Source organism: Meles meles, chromosome 17 (genome assembly GCF_922984935.1).
Source record: "Meles meles chromosome 17, mMelMel3.1 paternal haplotype, whole genome shotgun sequence".
Classification (NCBI taxonomy): domain Eukaryota; kingdom Metazoa; phylum Chordata; class Mammalia; order Carnivora; family Mustelidae; genus Meles; species Meles meles.
The window spans coordinates 65,896,824-65,916,005 of record NC_060082.1 but is presented as its reverse complement, the minus strand read 5'-3'; the positions used below and the strand labels follow the sequence as shown (position 1 = coordinate 65,916,005).

The following is a 19,182-nucleotide window of genomic DNA, read 5'->3' as shown; positions in this document are numbered from 1 at the left end:
TCTAGAACAGATATGTTATACTTTTAATGGCATATTTTATGGGCACAGTTTTGTGTTGATTAAAAAAATACACTGTTTGCTGAGGGAGCTTGTATTTATCTCTAAGTGTATTGTGAAAATCTTTTTTTGTTGTTGTCTTGCTGCCATTAAGGGGAAAGGTAAAGTACATTAGGGATTCTTAGCCTCTGAATTTTAACGGTTGCATTTTCCATGATTTCTTCGTTGCAGTGGGTCCCATTAGTCCGCCACAGCCACCGTCAGTCAGTGCGTGGAATAAGCCCCTAACGTCATTTGGATCAGCTGCTTCATCAGAGGTAGGAGTGGACTTTACAGTGGCCTCAGCGGTGTTAGCGCAGCAGTTTCATAGTTTCTCACACTTGAGTGTGCGCCACGGTCACCTTGGGCAGCTTGTTAGAGTAGATCGCTGAGACTCCTGCCCAGCGCTTCTGGCTCATTAGGTCTGACTGAGGCCGGACTACATTTCTACAAGTTTCCAAGTGATATTATTGCTGCTGGAGTGCTACCTTTAGAGGCTGCTTTTCACCTTTAGACATAACAAGGTTAACATTTTTTTAATTCAAGTCTCAATAAAAGTACTTGTGAAAAAATGCTTGTGATACAGAGACTGTAAGTGCAGTTACTACTTTTTTGACTTTTCTACCATGTTTTTAGCCTGAAAAATTAGGCAGTATAATTACTTAAAAGCAGAGTCTACAGGAAGTTCAACATAATTTCTCGAATGTGCAGTGTTGGTAAGTTAGCAGTTTTTCACTTACTCATTGAACAAAAATTTCTTGAGCACGTATGATATACCAGGCAGTTTTCTAACATATGGGCTTACAAAACAGGGAGAGATTGCGATAAAAATGGACAAAAAGCTCTGCAGTCGGGGCTTCCATTGTAGATGGGACGTGGCGGGGGTGAGCCACTAATAAATACCATCTACTCTTAAATCGGTCAGTGCTGAGAAGAGCAAAGTAGGGAAGGTACCTAAGAAGTTTCTCAGGGGATCTGAAGACAATTTAAAATAGGTTGGCCAAGATGTGCCCTGATAAGAGAGCATGCTACCGAAATTTCTGAGGAAAAGTGAATTCTTGGTTCAGAGACTAACAAATACAGAAGCCCCAAGAGAGAGGCATGGCTGAGACGTTTGGGGAAGATTAGGGAGTTCTGTGTGGCTGTAGTGAAGTTAGGGGACGGAAAGAGAACAGATGAAGCTGGAGGGATAACGGGGTACAGACCACACTGGGCCCTTGGGGAGATACAGGAACACAGTGGGTAGTGTTGAGCACAAGAATAACGGGCCTTGACTTTTTCTCAGATGATTATTCTGAGTTAAGACTCGTCCGTGGATGGCAAAGGGTAGAAGGTAGGATGGTGTCATAATAATCAAATGATGGTAGCTTAGACCAGGGAGATGGCATTAAAGGTGATAAGAAGACTTGAAGGTAGAGCTGACAAATACCGAGCGATTAAACTTAGTATGTGTGGGGCGCCTGGGTGGCTCAGTGGGTTAAAGCCTCTGCCTTTGGCTCAGGTCATGATCCTGGGGTCTTGGGATGGAGACCCGCATTGGGTTCTCTGCTCAGCGGGGAGTCTGCTTCCTCCTTTCTCTCTGCCTGCCTCTCTGCCTACTTGTGATCTCTGTCAAATAAATAAATAAAATCTTTAAAAAAAAAATAAACATAGTATGTGAAAAAGAACACAATTTATCTCCCAAGTTTTTGACTTGAGGAGCAAGAAGAATAGAGTCGCCATCAATCGTGATTGGAAGCTATCATACGGCTCTACAATGAGGGGAAAATATAAGGGAGTTTGGTTTGGGGCATGTTGTTAGGGTTAGAGTGTTCATTACACATCGAAGTGGAGCTGCTGGGTAGGTTGTTAGATGGAAGAGTCTGTAGTTCATAGGAGATAATCTAGTTTGGAGACCTGAATTTCACGGTCATTGATTAGATGGTGCTTAAAATGAGTGAGTTGAATGAGACCACCAAGGAAGAGTGGTTAGAAAAGAGAAGAGAATCCAGGGCTAAGTCCTAAGATTTTCCCATTTGGCGAAGTGGGGGTTGGAAAAGGGTTCTCAAATCTCAGTGAAAGGTGAGTTGAAAGGAGGGATAAATTAAGTGTGTCAGATTCTGCTGGGTGGCCTGAGAATTGGAGCTGAGCACGTGGTCACTGGTGATTTTGACAAGAGCAGTGTCAGTGGGCAGTAGGCGCAAAAGCCTGGTTAGAGTGAATTTCAGAGAAAGTGGGAGGAAAGATGCATATAGAGAACTTAGAGAAAGTAGTTTGGCTGTGAAGGGAGAGCAGAGACATGTGACAATAGATAAAAAGTACAGTTTTTTAAAAATTTAAAGACGTCGTTAAAGAAGTCTTCCTGCTTCCCCTGCCCCGTTTCGGCTTTTTGGCTTAGGTCTGGAGAAGACCTCAGCAGCTGTTGTAAAAGTCCTACAGGGATCTCCAGTACAAAACGGAATCGCTGCGTTGGGTGTTTAGGATCCTCTAATCATTTTTTCTCTGCCTGTTGGTATTGACACTAGGATTAACTGTAGCATTTCTTACATAGGTATGTCCTGCTGATAGTGAAGGGCGGAGTGGAAAGCTTGTTTCTTTTGATAGTGAAGGGCGGAGTGGAAAGCTTGTTTCTTTGTTTTGGATGGGTACGCTGCATTTAATGCATTTATTAAAATGTCTAGTCCCAGCTTTCAAATTGACATTCAGTATAGGAACAATGATTTCTCAGCACTCTCAGCTGCCGCATTTCTATTGTGAAGGTTCTACTACAGGTTTGCAATACTGAAAGAATGCTCACATGTGCCTTCAGCCGGTCGGAGGAGGAAATTACTTTGGTGGTACCTCATCTTTCTCACACACATCTTTCTTCATTCTCTCTATGTTCTTTATGTTTTCTGGGTAAAATGTGATAGTTTTTTGGTGGACGTTCATTGCGCATGATTTTGGAATATTGCCTCATGGTCAGCTTCAGAGCTAGCAAAGTTACATTTCAGTTTTAATTCATTTCAAAGAATGGAAAGTATTCCTTGGTGGAGCTTCTTAAATTACTCTAATGAAATATATTCCTTAGTGATTATTTTGTTTAGTGCAGTGAGTGTTAGATACACTGGATAGTCTCACAAAGACTGATAATATATGATCTGAGCTCTATTATCCTTCCTTGTGTTATGTGTATTTTGTACACTTTTTTTGTTTCAAAGGATATGGTATTTTTCCTAAAACTAACATTCTCTACTAGTTCTATTAACTGTCCGTCTATTTTTTTAATTTCTTTGGACTATTTGTAACTTCTTGTTTCTCTGCATGGTCAGTGGGTATTCAGTGTTTACTGTTTGACTTTTCTTTTCTTTTTTTTTTTAAGATTTTATTTATTTATTTGACAGGCAGAGATCACAAGTAGGCAGAGAGGCAGGCAGAGAGAGAGGAGGAAGCAGGGTCCCCGCTGAGCAGGGAGCCCAATGCGGGGCTCGATCCCAGAACCTTGGGATCATGACCTGAGTCGAAGGCAGAGGCTTTAACCCACTGAGCCACCCAGGCGCCCCCTGTTTGACTTTTCTGATACTAATTGTACATTTATACTGAACTAACTACAGGATTTCAGTATTGACTAAAGCATATAGAGATTTTTATTCTAAGTTACATAGGTAATGTTTGCCTGTATTTGAAAGAGAATGTTCAGATACTAAAAATAAGTCTGAATGACGTGGCCTGTCCATAATGTTGACATTGTTACACTGATAAATTTAATAGTAACCTTACATAGTAATTGATGTGCTGAGTTCAGGGATGCTGAAACTAATATGAAGCAATGATATGATTATGAGACCAAAGCCGAAGTTAAACATTGTCCCAAGTTTTGTCTGTTTATTTCTGAAAATGTTAAGCAATTGTTACAAACACCTCTGGCTTATAAAATTGTATTGTCTTGGGGTGCCTGGGTGGCTCAGTGGGTTAAAGCCGCTGCTTTCGGCTCAGGTCATGATCCCGGGGTCCTGGGATCGAGCCCCACATCGGGCTCTCTGCTCAGTGGGGAGCCTGCTTCCTCCTCTCTCTCTGCCTATCTCTGCCTACTTGTGGTCTCTAGACAGAGATAAATAAATAAATAAATAAATAAATAAATAAATAAATAAAAAAAATTTTTTTAAAAAATTGTATTGTTCTGCTTGTTCATTTTCTACTACTGCTTTTTTTTTTTTTATTCTTAACCTCTACACAAGGTGTTTACTCTGCCAGAATCACTTCCTGCTGATTTTGTCTTATAGATTGAGTCTCAGTGTGATGTCCTCAGGACCTTTTTCTATTTATCAATCTCAAGTGGCTTAACCATACTTTGATTTTTGCATATCCCTCATCTGATTTTCTAGTTGTTCATTTTCTCCGTTCACTGTAATGCAGCTTCTGCAGGTTAGATTCTTAGAGTCTGGATCAGTGCCTGGCACAAAGATTCCACATAGATTAACAGTTTAATTGGATTCTTAAGGTGTGTGCACTGCATTACCAGTCACAGAGTATTTTAATGGACATTGTTTTCATTTTGTTTCCACGTGTACTTTTTTAAATGTAGGTGACTCTGGGGGCACCTGGGTGGCATAATGGATTAAGCCTCTGTCTTTGCCCAGGTCATGGTCTCAGGGTCTTGGGATGGAGCCCCGTATCATCATCAGGCTCTCTGCTCAGCAGGGAGCCTGCTTCCCCCTCCTCTGCCTGCCTCTCCCTCCTCTGCCTGCCTCTCTGCCTACTTGTGATCTCTGTCTGTCAAATAAATAAAATCTTTTTAAAAATTTCTAAAAAATGTTTTTAAAGTAGGTGGCGCCGGTGTTGCTGTCTTCTCTCCCTGTTCGTTCCTCTGTGGATTAGTTGCTGGTGCCGTCTTTGTCCGTTCGTTGCTTTTACTTTGTTTTAAAGGAGCAAATAGCTTGAGGCTGTGATTTGCTTACAGTGAAACTCATGACACATTAAGCCAGGACTTTAAAAATTGACGTCTTGGGGGCCTTGGTGGCTCAGTCAGTTGAGCGTGTGGCTCTTGATTTCGGCTCAGGTCATGGTCTCTGGGTCCTGGTACCACTGGGCTCCCTGCTCAGTTTAGAGTCTGCTTCTGTCCTCCCGCTCCCTCAGCTGCTCCCCCGACTCCTGTTTACATGCACGTGTGGTCTGTGTGTCTCTCTCAAATAAGTAAGTCTTTAAAAATAAATACAACTTAAATGTTCTTCTAGTTCTCATTTTATCCCTTTTTGGTACAGATCAGTAGTGGCTAAAGGAAAGTTTCTCAAAACATGATTAGTGTCATTAATACATAGATCCTTCCATTGTACTATTGAAATATGGGCTACTACATCATTCAGTCATATTTGAATTCTGTTTGCTTAGATAAGCATGTTTTAAAATACTCTCTTTCTAGGGAACCAAAAATGGTCAAGAAAGTGGAGTTGAAATTGGAATTGACACAATTCAGTTTGGTGCTCCAGCTTCGAATGGGAATGAAAATGAAATTGTGCCTGTACTGTCAGAAAAAAGTACTGACAAGATACCGGAACCTAAAGAACAGCGGCAGAAACAGCCACGGGCGGGCCCTATCAAAGCCCAGAAGGTAGATTATAATTCATACTCCATCCAGGTAGAACTGTATGGAAGCCACTGATACTTTAGTGGGACAACTAGTGATGGTTTTGAAATTGAATTTAGTTTTCAGTGAATGTCTTTGATCATAATACCTTTTTGTCATAAGCATTGAATTTTTAGCTTCCAGATTTGAGTCCAGTAGAAAATAAAGAACATAAACCAGGTCCTATTGGAAAAGAACGTTCATTAAAAAATAGAAAAGTAAAAGATGCCCAACAGGTGGAGCCAGAAGGACAAGAGAAACCAAGCCCCGCTGCAGTCAGAAGCACAGACCCAGTAACAACAAAGGAAAGCAAAGCAGTTGGGGAAATGTCTACTGAAATAGGAGCGATGATTTCAGTGTCGTCCACAGAGTACGGCGCTGACGTGAAGGTAGGCAGCACGCGGTGGCCACGGGTTCCGGTGGTGCAAACCGTGTTAAAAGTGAGTGGGAAATAGGGACAGCACTCATTCTTTCTGTTCTCCTCCTTTTATTTTGGCTTGAGGCATAGAATTCTGTAAACTGTCTGGGTGATTATTTTTGCAGAGAATGTTTCAGTTCATCGCATGCATTTGTGGTCTAAAGTAATTTCTTAAAGTAAAATATTTCTTCATGTGAAAATCCATACTTTTTTTTTTTTAAGATTATTTATTTATTTATTTGACAGAAATATCACAAGTAGGCGGGGCGGTGGGGAGGGAAGCAGGCTCCCCACTGAGCAGAGAGCCGGATTCAGACCCTGGACCCTGAGATCACAACCTGAGCTTAAGGCTGGGGCTTAACCCACTGAGCCACCCAGGCACCTGTAAAAATCTATACTCTTATAGTTTGAAGTGAAAAATAATGTACATAGGATTAGAATGATTTTTCTTGGGTTTACAGGCTTTGGAAAGATTGCTCTAGATTTTTATTTTGTTAGTGGAGTTACAGTGGTGTCTTACCTTGCCCACTAGTGAGATTTTCAAGTCAGGAATTAAGTCAGAGTAAATTTTCAGTAACTGCAGTATAGGCAGTTTTCTTCCAGGATTAGAATAGATCATTGTTTCGGGGCGCCTGGGTGGCTCAGTGGGTTGGGCCTCTGCCTTCGGCTCAGGTCATGATCTCAGGGTCCTGGGATCGAGCCCCACATCAGGCTCTCTGCTCAGCGGGGAGCCTGCTTCCTCCTCTCTCTGCCTGCCTCTCTGCTTACTCGTGATCTCTCTGTCAAATAAATAAATAAATAAATCTTAAAAAAAAAAAAAAAAAAGAATAGATCATTGTTTCATTGGTTGAGCACCAGAGGAAATAACTGACTTGAATTTAGGGACCACATTGAATGAAAAGTGCGTATCTTTAAAAATAATCATTAAGGCAAGATGCAAGAGATACACTGAGTGACTTATGCAGACTAACATCTGTGGGAATAGCGAAATTCATATCTGCCATTTTATGTTCACTGTGGTACATATTAAAAAGAAAGTTAAGTGGGAACTTTAATGTTATTTGACTATTTTTCTCTTTTAATTTCTATATAAACAATATATTTAAATAAACTCTTACTATCCACCTCTACTATGTTTAAAGAAGAGATTCATATGATAAATTTATCCTAAAATCTAATTGCAACAACTACCATCTTGACATTCATTTATCTGTGTTGTATTGAAGAGAAAATAAAAATCAGTAGTTGAAAGTAAGCTATAAATTATGAGAGCCACACAGAGTTCTTTTAGTAATCCACTGAATTAAATAGTTGGTAATCTTGGCAGCCTCCTAGTACAGTGCAATGTGTATATATATATATTTTAAAGATTTTATTTATTTATTTGACAGAGATCACAAGTAGGCAGAGAGGCAGGCAGAGATGGGGGGAAGCAGGCTTCCTGCTGAGCAGAGAGCCTGATGGAGGGCTCAGTCCCAGGACCCTGAGACCATGACCCGAGCTGAAGGCAGAGGCTTTAACCCACTGAGCCACCCAGGAGTCCCTGTATTTAAATTGTATAGTTGACATAAAATACAGCAATGCATTTAAGAAAAATGTACAGGACCCGGCAGCTGAAAGGTTACCACTTCCATGATGAGTCCACGTTTCCTTCATCACAGTATTGGTCTTTTAAGATTTGAGTGAGTTGAGTCTTAAGATCTGCTCTCCTCTCCTGCTTTCCTCCAGACCAACTTTACAGCTGTTAGGCTGCCATTAGAAAGTGAGTCATGAATTTAGTTTACAACATATTTTTTTCTATTGCTACTCCACAGGAGTCTGTAACAGACTACACTACACCTTCTTCTTCTCTGCCCAGCACTGTGGCTACTAATAATGCAAAGATGGAGGATACTTTGGTTAATAACGTAAGTTATCAACCTCAAATGTGAAAAGTGTGGTTAGGAACCTGCCTGCTAATATCTAATACATTGTGTGTGACCAGTATTTAATTCTTCTCTGGGAAAGGGCTGTAGTGAACTTGCATTGTGGAGCACTAATAATTAGCAAAAATAGTCAAAACTTAGGCTCAGTTTCATAAGTACTAATCCTGTTAACCTGGTTTTGCTATGAATTTTTGTTCTTCCCATCCACATTCTGCAAGTTCAGTAATTTATTTTGTTGATAATTTTGTTCTTAAATGAAACCTTTTCACAGTGCAGTGAAAGCTCCCTCAATACAGAAAGCAATCAGGGTGTTGCCAAGAATTCAGGGGTTTCTTTTTGACCTAAAAACTTTTTTTTTTTTTTTTTTTTTTTTTGCTGTACCTTAACAACAATCCTGTTGTGAAGTCTGAACTGTAATGTGTATGTAGCTTCAGAAACTCTTAAATGCTATGTTAAAAAGTGGCAGGAAGCCATGTAAAATTTAGGCTGTAGTTCTCCAGAACAGCTATGTTACAATTCAGGATTATGTTAAGGCAGTACAGTCCATCGCTTTGCCTAGATCATTGACTGACAGGCGAAAAATTGTAAGTCCAGACACGTTCTCTAACCCTCTCTGTAGAGGAGCGTTTTAGCAAGTGCATGTATGGCCCTTGGTTTGGAAGGCAGGTGTGGTAGAAATTTGGTCAGCTGCTCTCCCTTTTATATAAAGCTCTCTGTAATGAGCAAAGGCTCATTCTTTTCAAAAATCTCCTTCATGGATATATTTAAAGGTTTCTCACAAAGGGCTTTAACTCTGTCATTTTGAGAATAAAAATCTTGTGCCTTACAGTGTTTTTCCTATTCTGTCTGTTCTTCTTTGTAGCATCAAGTATAGAATTGTAGAGAGGTGAGGTAATTTAGGAATCATTTAATCCAACTTTAGTCGGGCTGTGGGACGTGAGGACTGAGGAAAAAGAAGCGACTGTGTCACACATTTCTTTTTCATGGCAGCAGAGCTTTGTCGGAGCCGATTAATATAATCTGTCCAGTCCTACATGTAGCGGAGCTTTACTTGTCGTGCCAGACCCTTTCCCCCCATGCTTTGGAGGAAGTCTTAAATTTATTTAACTTCCTGTAAGTAGGGAGGGTATGTGCTGTGGTGAGCTCTGTGAACTGTGTAAGACCGATGAATCACAGACCTGCACCTCTGAAACAATTAACAATGTTAATATTTTTAAAAAGGGGGAAAAAGGTAATGGGAAATTTGGGAAGGACCAAAAGACTCACCTGTCAGTTATCAGGGAGTCAGTGGCACTATGTTGATCTCAAATACCGAATCAGTAATATCTCGGAGTTTAATTTTACTTAAATCGTGCCTTTTCTCATTTAGAGAATATAAAGTATATGATGCTTTCTGCCAGATCACCCTCTAAAAATGTGATTTATGAAATACAAGTAAGGAAAGAAAGATTATTCTCAGAACCCTTCAATGTCATTGGAAATATCCATTTGAGGGTTTTAGTGGTTTCTGTGTGATCTAATTAAAATGTAGTGTGACTTGTGCATGCAGGACCACTGAAGGGGAGAGACCCAGTCTTGTGTCTAAGCAAATAGTCTACATTTTATTTTTAATTGTGTATCCAGAGCACGTTTGAAAACAGGAACATCCATCTTGGGTCAGGGAGCGTTACAGATGGTCTTCAGTCTGCAGTGATTTCACAGTGCCTCGAATTTTTGCCGAGTGCAGTGGTGATTCTGAATTTAATTAATGTAGTTGTTAAAAGCAGATGTTCTGCATGGGATAATTTTAGGACCTTTTGAAATGTTCCTTTTTCACTCCTTAGTATAGTTAAGGGCTCCATTTCAAAAGACACAGAACTTGTGTCTTTTGAAAAAAAACATTCTTGATAAAGACTTATTCCCCGTATCAAAACTTAAAGTACTTTTTAAGGATTTTTAGCTGGTTGTTTATTGCTTAGTATTACCTATACACAATCATTTTGAATACTGAGTGTTGTAAAGATCTAAATGAAGGTGGTGTTTTTTATTATTCCTAGCACAGCTGTTTTAAAGATTTGTGTTTAAAGTAATCTCCATCCAATAGCTCATAGTATTATCAGTCTCTGTTAATACTCAGTAGTACCACAACCTGATTATCTTAAAACCTCCAAGCATCTCAGTCACTTTATCTAAATAACTAAGTGAACCATTAAAATCAGTCATACAGTAGTACATAATAAAATTTCAAGATCCAGAGACATAAAGGAAAACAGAGATTTGGTTAGTGAGTTTCTAATATCTTCACGTTTCTAAAAATATTTACCATAATCATGTTATAACTATAGCGAAAGTGGTTTGCTTAGTGTAACAAGGTGGTGGTGATATATTCTGTACTTTGCTCCTGATTTTAATTTTGTTCTTGATTATAGTTATAAGAATGTAGACTGTATTGCAGGAAAGAGGTTAATTTCTGAATAATTACAGTATCATGTTAAATGCTTCCAGAAGAATCTGTGGATCCCTTAGAGGTAGAAATTACATTCCTTAGAGCTTTGTTACGCATGTTTGGCCACTGACCAGCAGCATCACTGCATTTGAAGTGCACAATTTCAGGCCTTACCCCAGACCGACTGGCCAGAATCTGCACTTTAATAACATGCCCAGGTCACTGTTGTACACATTAAAATACGTGAGGCACTGCTTTCAAGTATATACCTTGTATTTGGGACAGGTTCTTTTTCTGTAATTATATGCATAAAAAAGCAGATTGTATTTCTCTGAGATGTCCAGAATTCTCAACGCAGACACAGTGTACCTCTAAATAATCAGATAATCCTCTTGGCTCTCATGAAAAATAAATACCCTTAGAAGAGGACTTTAACAGTATCTGTAATGGGGCTTTTGTAGCAGACCTAGTTAGATTATGATACGTGTTGCCTATCTTTACAGGTGCCCTTGCCCAACACCCTCCCCCTCCCTAAGAGGGAGACTATACAACCAAGCGCCAGCCTAACCTCAGCTCCTCCCACCACTTTCAGCCTCACCTTCAAGGTATGTACGACATCCTTCTCTAAAGGTCCTTGATGATGCATGCTAGGGGACGCAAGTTAGAAATACTCTTGGTATTTTTGTGGTAAGCAGCAATACTAAGCTGAGGAAATTATATCTTAAAATTTTATTAACTTCTAATACCACTTTAAAGGAAGGCCTGTTATGCCTGTGAATTTTGTCTTAAAAATACAGGAAAGCACTTTTATATTCTGCGTTTGTACTGAGTTCCTCTTAGAGACCTTAATTTTTGGATATATTAGTTGCGTATAAAACCAGCTGGCTTGGTGTGTTGCATGTTTATTGTTGGTGTTTATCCTAAGTTCCCATAGTGGTAAGACTGCTCATTTCCTGTCTTTCCTATAAACTCTGTGAACTGAATGAATGCATTGTAATACTTAGAATATTTTATGAAGAGGTAATTAATACAAGTTGATTTGATTTTTGTTGGATACTTTTTGAATAAGAGGGCAAAAGAGATTATAGACAACATGTTTTTTTATATCAAGAAATGCAGGCTTATTTTTTATCTCCTATTGTGTTTATAATATTGAGCTATGTTACTAATGCTTTTTTACAGTTATTTGAGAGAATTTTAAATCAGTTGTTCACCTCCAGATCAGTCAGTGGCTAAAAAAAGGGGACATGAAATTCAAGTGAAGATGCTTTAATGTGCATACATTTATTCCATTGGTGGTGTTTGTTCAGTTTTATAATCTGGCAAGTAATTTAACTTCTGTAGCAGGATTTCCTAATGCTGGTGCATTGGTTGACAGTGAATCACTGATGACCTTGACAAGAGGGGGAAACATGTTGGCCAGTGTTCATTTCTAGAAGTTTGAGAGGAAATTTTATGAGACAACCACTTCTGCTTTGTGTCAGCCCCCATCATTGCCCAGTCTGGCTCTTCACTGCTGGTTCCTGCTTAGCCTTTATGGTCTCCCGCTAGAATGCGTCTTGTAGTCTGTTTCCTGCCGTGTCTTCCGTGTGGTTTTGACCACGTGCTAATCAAGGCTGGTCCAGTTTCACATGAGCAAATACAAGATCATAAATTCTTCTTTAGTAGATGTTAATTCTTCAGAGAACTCATTTGGCCTTGCCTTTCACTTAATGTTTTTAAGAAGAAATACACATGTAGAATTAAAGTGAATTTAAATCAGATTTCATAACTTAAAACTTTCTCTGGTTTCTTTACTTCTTCTGATGTCTATTTGGTTAATGTATAAAGTATAGAAAGGTTTTATTATATGGATTTTACTGACAGTATATTTGTCAAGGGGAAAACTAATATAATTAAATAATTGTACTTGTTTTCTTGAATTTCTAAAAATAGAATCTAAATTTCCTTGTTGCTGAAGAAATGAAGCCGTATGTGTGTGGCCTGTATATTATAGGGTTTGATTAGCTGTAATTTATGCATTCCCAGCATGACAAAACTAGTATAAAAGGCATTGTGTGCTCTATAAAACTGCTCTAAACCATTAAATCTCAGTACAGATTGCATTTTGTCTAACTTTAGCCTTAATTTTTTTTATTGGTTGATTTTTTTTTAACTTATCAAGACTTGTTTTAAAATAAAACACATTTGAAACTAGCAAGGTGATTGTGAGGAGAAGACTCATGCAAACCTGAAAGTGTCCCATATTTTGGTATTATAGTGATGATATTAGTCTTCTAGGGAAAACTTAAATTATATGTATCATGTATTTTAACAAGAAAGCAGGGAAGATATGTAACAGTTTTTCATTCTTACAATTAAAATTTAATAAGGTTAAAAATTTTAAAGTTGGTACTTCAAGGACCAACAGCTTCCTAAATACAGCATTAATAACTGTTACTTGATTTTTCAGTAGCTGAATTTTATAGATTACCTTGTGCTTTGTTTGTTTTTTCCACAGCCCAGTATTTTGGCTAGTAGTAAAAACTTCACAATCTATGTTTCAATTTCCTTCCTACTGAGGACCTACGTCTGTGCCCTCCAGTTTAGGATCCACTAGCCACATGTCGTTAGTAAACACTTTAATGTGGCTAATCCAAGTTGTAGTATGTGCTGTAAGTGTAAAATAAAATCGACACTGGGTCTGAAATGTTAATATTTGAAAGTTAAAATGTCAATTTTTGCGTTGATTTTAGGTTTGTAGATTCACTGGGTTGAATAAAATACGTTATCAAAATTAGTATTACACTTGATCTTAGCCAAAAGGCTGAGAAGCGATATCAAAATTAGTATTACCTCTTTATTTTTTGATGCGGCTATTAGAAAAATTATACATGATTTGCATTTATGTGTCTGTTGAATAGCACTGCTCTAGATAGATTAAAATAAGATCTGTCTCTACATTTTTTTCCTTAAAGATATTATTTGACAAAGACCCAGCGAGAAAGGGAACACAAACAGGGGGAGTGGGAAAGGGAGAGGCTGGCTTCCTGCTGAGCAGGGAGCCCAAGGCAGGGCTCAATCCAGGGACCCCGGGATCATGACCTGAGTTGAAGGCAGATGCTTAACGACTGAGCCACCCAGGCGCCCCTTTTTCTATGTTTAAAAAATAAAGTTATTAATTTTAGAAACGGGGGGCACACAGGCAGGGTGAGAAGCAGAGGGAGAGGGAGAATTTCCCACACAGAGCCCAACTCGGGGTTCAGCCCACAACCCTGAGATCATGACTTGCGCTAAAACCTAGAGCTGGATGCTTAACCGACTGGGCTACCCAGGTACCCCAGTCTGTCTACATTTTAAGAAACGAGCTAAAACCTGTAGTGCACAATTCCAGTCTGACATGCTTGATGAGGTCTGGGTGTAAAACAAGGCATACTTTCACTGCATCCAAACCTAAAACCTATCCGGTTGGTTACTTTGCCCTTTACGACACTGAACATAAAACAGCTAAACAAAAGGTATCTGTCCTCTGCCATTGAGATCGCAGCCTCACAGAGAGAGAATCGAAGGAATGGGAGCTCACGGAGGGCCTTCAGCGCCTTTCTGACCGGAGGCAGAGCCTTAGGGTCAGTCCTAAAGGGGCATGGCATTTCCGTCCTTATGGCCCAGTGGCCTGGGGACTCATATTTTCATGGGACAGGAGCTGTGACTTTTTCTATTTTGTTGACTTCTTTGCCAGAGCTGTCAACAAGCTCTCCTTCAAGACATAATGACAGCCCCCTGCCTCCCAGTGAGAGGAAGGGAACAAAGATAAAGGGACAAGTGAAAGGTTTGAAAGCCTTGGACCTTGATCTTTTATTTTTGCAATTTTTTGAAAGATTATACTTGGAATTTTAAAATAAACACACGTATGTATGAGTATACATGTATATTCTGTGTTAGCATCGTGGGTTTTTTGTTTTTTGCTTTAAAGAAATGTACATTCTGTTGTAGATGGAGTCTGCACGCAAGGCGTGGGAGAATTCTCCAAATGTGAGGGAGAAGGGCTCTCCAGTAACTTCCACAGCGCCTCCAATTGCCAGTGGGGTCAGCAGCAGCGCCGGTGGACCAAGCGCTGCTAATTACAGCTCGTTCTCCAGCGCGTCCGTGCCTCAGATTCCTGTCGCTTCCGTCACTCCCACAACATCACTGTCAGGTAGAAGGTGTTCGTACCTTTCCTTTAAATGTCTTATCATTTTTTCCTGTTTACTCCCCCCCGGGTGTATTACTTACGGAATATATAAGACATCACAGATGTGATTTTCAGCTGTTTGTAAACTCCTCTTGCCACTGCACCCCCCTTAGCCCTCTTCCGGTTTCAGTTAGCTCCACAGGAGTTATTGATGACTTGCCAGAACACTTCGCTTGCTGCCCCATGCCTTCTGCCCCGCCCCATGCCCTTCGTGTCTTGTCCCCTGCCCATTATAGGTATTTTAAGTAATTGGTGAAGAGATGTTTATCTTGTTCCTCTAAATTTTTCTATAAAATTCATCTTTTGATTTTTATTTTTTAACTTACATAGCTAGTTAGTCCAACTAGAAGTAATGCAAAATCATGCAGGTTGTAAATTTTTATCATCTGTATTTAATTTGAAGGAGCTGTTGACCTAAATCTGTTGGAATGACATACGTTTTCCGGTGAAGAGTTGGGGGTAGAGAATTTCCGGTTTGTTGTTTGGATAGGTGGTACATACTGCATTTTTTGGCCAGGGAGAAGGGTGTTTTGTTTGTTTTTAAGGAGAGTTCAGCAATGCCCCAAGTTAGTGCTTACCTTCCTTAAATTTTTTCGCTAGCACATTATCCTTTCATTAAACTATATTTCTTTTGGGGGCTTTATAGTTCTTGAATAATTTCTAAAATGCTTGACTCTAGGAAAGTACACCCTTTGACCATATGTATAACCATGTTGCTTCTGTCAGAACCAGAAATTTCTTTGTAGAAATTCTTTTCCAGTATTACCTAATGTTTCCAAAGCAGCAGAAGCTGCTTTTTTTAAAAAATTAACATATAATGTATTATTAGCCCCAGGGGTACAGGTCTGTGAATCACCAGGTTTACACACTTCACAGCACTCACCATAGCACATACCCTCCCCAATGTCCATAACCCCACGCTCTCCCTACCCCCTCCCCCCGGCAACCCTCAGTTTGTTTGGTGAGGTTAAGAGTCTCTTATGGTTTGTCTCCCTCCCGATTCCATCTTGTTTCATCAGAAGCTGCTTTCCAAAAGATACAAGATACATCCAGCACAGAATTTACTTTCTTTGACTGGTTCTCATTTAGTGATTGCACTGCTGTTTTTCACTATTCTGGCATTCTGTGCCAAAAGAATTGGCCTTTGGGAGGTACTATGGTTATTTTGATGTCATGTGAAATCAGAAATATGTATTAAGACAGATTCAAATCAAGGAGCATGCATTCCTTACCATCCATTTATAAGGCATCTTCATTGTGTTTGCTGGCTGGGACCCTGGTCACTTGGGTGGGTGGGGTTGGGGCTACAAAGCAATCAGGAATATAGTGTAGTGGAGAGATTAGGAAATAAAGGGATAGGGAGGGTTCCCTTCTGGTCACAGTTGACCCTTCAACAATGCAGAGGTTAGGGGCACTGACACTTGGCGACCAACACGTGCAGTCAGAAACCTATCACTTCCCCTAAATTAACTACTAAGAGCCTACTCTTGACCAGAAGCCTTACTAATAACATCTGTAGCTGATTAACACTTATTTTTTATGTTGCATGTATTATATGCTGTATTCTTTCAGTAAGGTTAGAGAAAGAATGTTATTAAAATCATAAGAGCAGGTACATTTACAGGACTGCACTGTATTTAATTGAAAAAAAGTTTGTGTTTAAGTGGACCCACTCACAGTTTAATGATCCTGTGTTGTTCAAGGTCAAGTGTACTTTTTTCCAGGTCTGGTTCCCCCACACTCTGATCAGTTAGGACAAATTTTTATATTTCTTGCCCAGTCATCCTACTGGTAGAGACTCAAGTGGAAGAACACAGGTGCCTTGATGTTGGTCCTCTCTTAGATCAGACATCATTTGAAGTCTGAAAAAATGATTGCATCTCATTTTCTTTTTTTTTTTTAATATTTTATTTATTTATTTGACAGAGAGAGATCACAAGCAGACAGAGAGGCAGAGCAGAGAGAGAGGGGAAGCAGGCCCCCTGCTGAGCAGAGAGCCCCATGTGGGACTCGATCCCAGGATCCCGGGAACATGACCTGAGCTAAAGGCAGAGGCTTAACCCACTGAGCCCCCCAGGCGCCCCTGCATCTCATTTTCTTAAGTCAGATGCCAGTGTTCGCTTCCACTCCTTGTTTCAGTCCTCATCACCCACTGATCAGCAGAACTAACTGCCCTTCAGGATCTACGTTTTATCATTCGACTTACTCACTAATAGTTTGTTTTCTTCTTAAGGTATTATTATATACCTGTTTTTTGCTGGTATGTATACAAGGAGAGTGAGGACTACGTATAACCTTAAGTTCATACGGCTGTGGAGCAATTACGATCGCTAAAGGCCTGTTTTACCTTTATGAGTATTAAGGTGCAGCACTTTGTTCTTCCATGTCCTTACGTCTATGCCTGACCTTAGAAGATGTTTAAGTATTCATTCAAAACTGAATGAAGCTCTTAAGATCACCTGTAAGGTATTTTGCTGGAAAGAAGAAAAGAAGTCTGACCTTTCGTTTACATGACTTTTTAGGAGCAGTTGTGATCTCTCCAGGTGCATTTATATTTTTGTTTTTTTTATTTACCAATCTCTGCACCTAATGTGGGGCTCAAACTTGTGACCCTGAGATGACGAATTGGTGCTGTTCCAACTGAGCCAGATAGGCACCCCTACGTTCTTGATTATTCTGAGGTGCAGCATTTTGTCCTTCCGTGTTACTACATCTGGGCTAGCCATTCGTGAGTGAAGCTCTTGACCATCCTTTCCTTTGTGATGATTAAAGAACCGTTAGCTGGAGGCCGCACTGACCACCCTGGAGGCTCTTGGCTGTCTTATTTTGTGAGTTTTATCTCTTAATTTCCTTCTCTTCGCATTTTTTTATTGTGCCGTATTTCTCCAGATTTCATAGTCTTGTTTACATTTGGTGATTGCTACTTAAGTGCATGGTAAGTACCTGCAGGGCGTAAACGTGAACATTCCAGTGTCTAGCTGGCGCTTGAGTTGTTTCCATAGTGGACAACAGTGGCTCTTTAAAATATGCTACCTTTTCCCTCCCACATATAGGAGCTGGTACATATACTACCTCTTCTTTGAGTACAAAATCTACAACCACATCAGATCCTCCTAATATTTGTAAAGTGAAACCCCAGCAGTTACAGACAAGCAGCCTGCCTTCTGCAAGTCATTTTTCACAGTTAAGCTGTATGCCTTCCCTTATTGCCCAGCAACAACAGAGCCCGCAGGTCTATGTGTCTCAGTCTGCAGCAGGTAAGATTTCTAGGATTGGGTATAAGGAATTCAGAAAAATGAATTTCTTACATGCTTATATTTTTCTCTCAAGTTTAAATATTTTTTAATCTGCTTTGCAGATTTGTTTCATCATAGAATTTAATGTTCTCTCTCTGATAAATATTCTGGGGGGCTCTTGGCAGTTGTTTTTTACACGTATGTTACATACAAGACAAATTAGTGTCTAGTAATTTGCAAAATAACTTAAACATTTCATGTTATTCCAGTCAAGTTACAGAACTTTATTACCTGAAACTTGACAAGTAATAATAAAATTGATAGGGAAGAATAAGCCTAAGATTAGCAAAGAAGAAAAAAATTTTATGTTGGGATACTGGGGTAACTTAACCCTAGTAAATACCACAACATTAATCTTAGTTAAATAGTAAATATTTGAAAAATATTCAAATTCACTACTGATTTAAATTCAGAATAAACAGGCTATTTCTTTCTGTATGGGAAATAATAGATTGATAATACCCAGTTTTTATGAGGGTCCACAGGTATTATTAATAGTTTCTTCAAGTGCATGGCTGGTTAGTATATAAATTGACATATTCTTCTAGAAAAGTATCACAATATTTTATATGTACATACTTAACCGTAGTAACAACTTTCATAGGAATCTTACCATATAGATAAACTTAGTATTAATCAGAGACATAAGTATGAGAGTGCTCATTCATCGTAGTATTGTTTATAATGGTGACAAATTAAAAACCAGTATGAGAAGTTCTCCAAAACATACATAAAAAGAGCAGATCAAAATAGTTTATATAATACATAGAAATCTGTTAAGCATCTAAACCAGATTCAGTTATTAAATGCCAATTCTTTTGAAATATTTTGTTAAATTCTAGTAGGTAGATATAAAATTAGAATAGATTTGCTGATAAACTGGTGGGTTCATTTTCACTGAGTAGATCATGTCCGATTTCACTAGTTAATAACCATTGGCAGTGTATGAGGGTGTTTTTTTTATACCCTCAAAGTATAATGGACCCTTGGACAATGCAAGGGTTATAGGGTGTCAAGGCCCTACATAGTCAGAAATCCACATACAACTTTTCACTCCCCCAGATTTAATTACAAGTATCCTACCTCTGACCAGAAGCCTTACTGGTAACGTAGAGTTCATCAACACATACTTTGTATATTGTATATATTATACCCTGCATTCTTACAGTTAAGTACGCTAGAGAAAAGAAAATGTTGCTAAGAAAATCATAAGAAGAAAATACGTTTACAATACCTCACTGAATTATATGAAAAAAATACAGTGTTCAAACCCCTGTTGTTCAAGGGTCAA

General features: G+C 39.2%; 1 protein-coding gene across 12 annotated transcripts in view; it reads left to right on the top strand.

Annotated features, from left to right (window-relative positions):
* PRRC2C (proline rich coiled-coil 2C) overlaps positions 1–19,182 on the top strand; it is a 97,880-nt gene that overhangs the window by 66,977 nt on the left and 11,721 nt on the right. For 7 of the 12 annotated variants that reach the window (XM_045983620.1, XM_045983622.1, XM_045983621.1 and 4 more), the window contains exons 20-26: positions 229–314; positions 5,414–5,602; positions 5,755–6,006; positions 7,850–7,942; positions 10,889–10,990; positions 14,358–14,562; positions 17,649–17,852. In XM_045983620.1, the coding sequence (XP_045839576.1) occupies positions 229–314; positions 5,414–5,602; positions 5,755–6,006; positions 7,850–7,942; positions 10,889–10,990; positions 14,358–14,562; positions 17,649–17,852 (1,131 nt within the window). The remainder of the gene's footprint in view (positions 1–228; positions 315–5,413; positions 5,603–5,754; positions 6,007–7,849; positions 7,943–10,888; positions 10,991–14,357; positions 14,563–17,648; positions 17,853–19,182) is intronic. The other 5 variants (XM_045983628.1, XM_045983624.1, XM_045983627.1 and 2 more) reach the window with 1 other exon arrangement.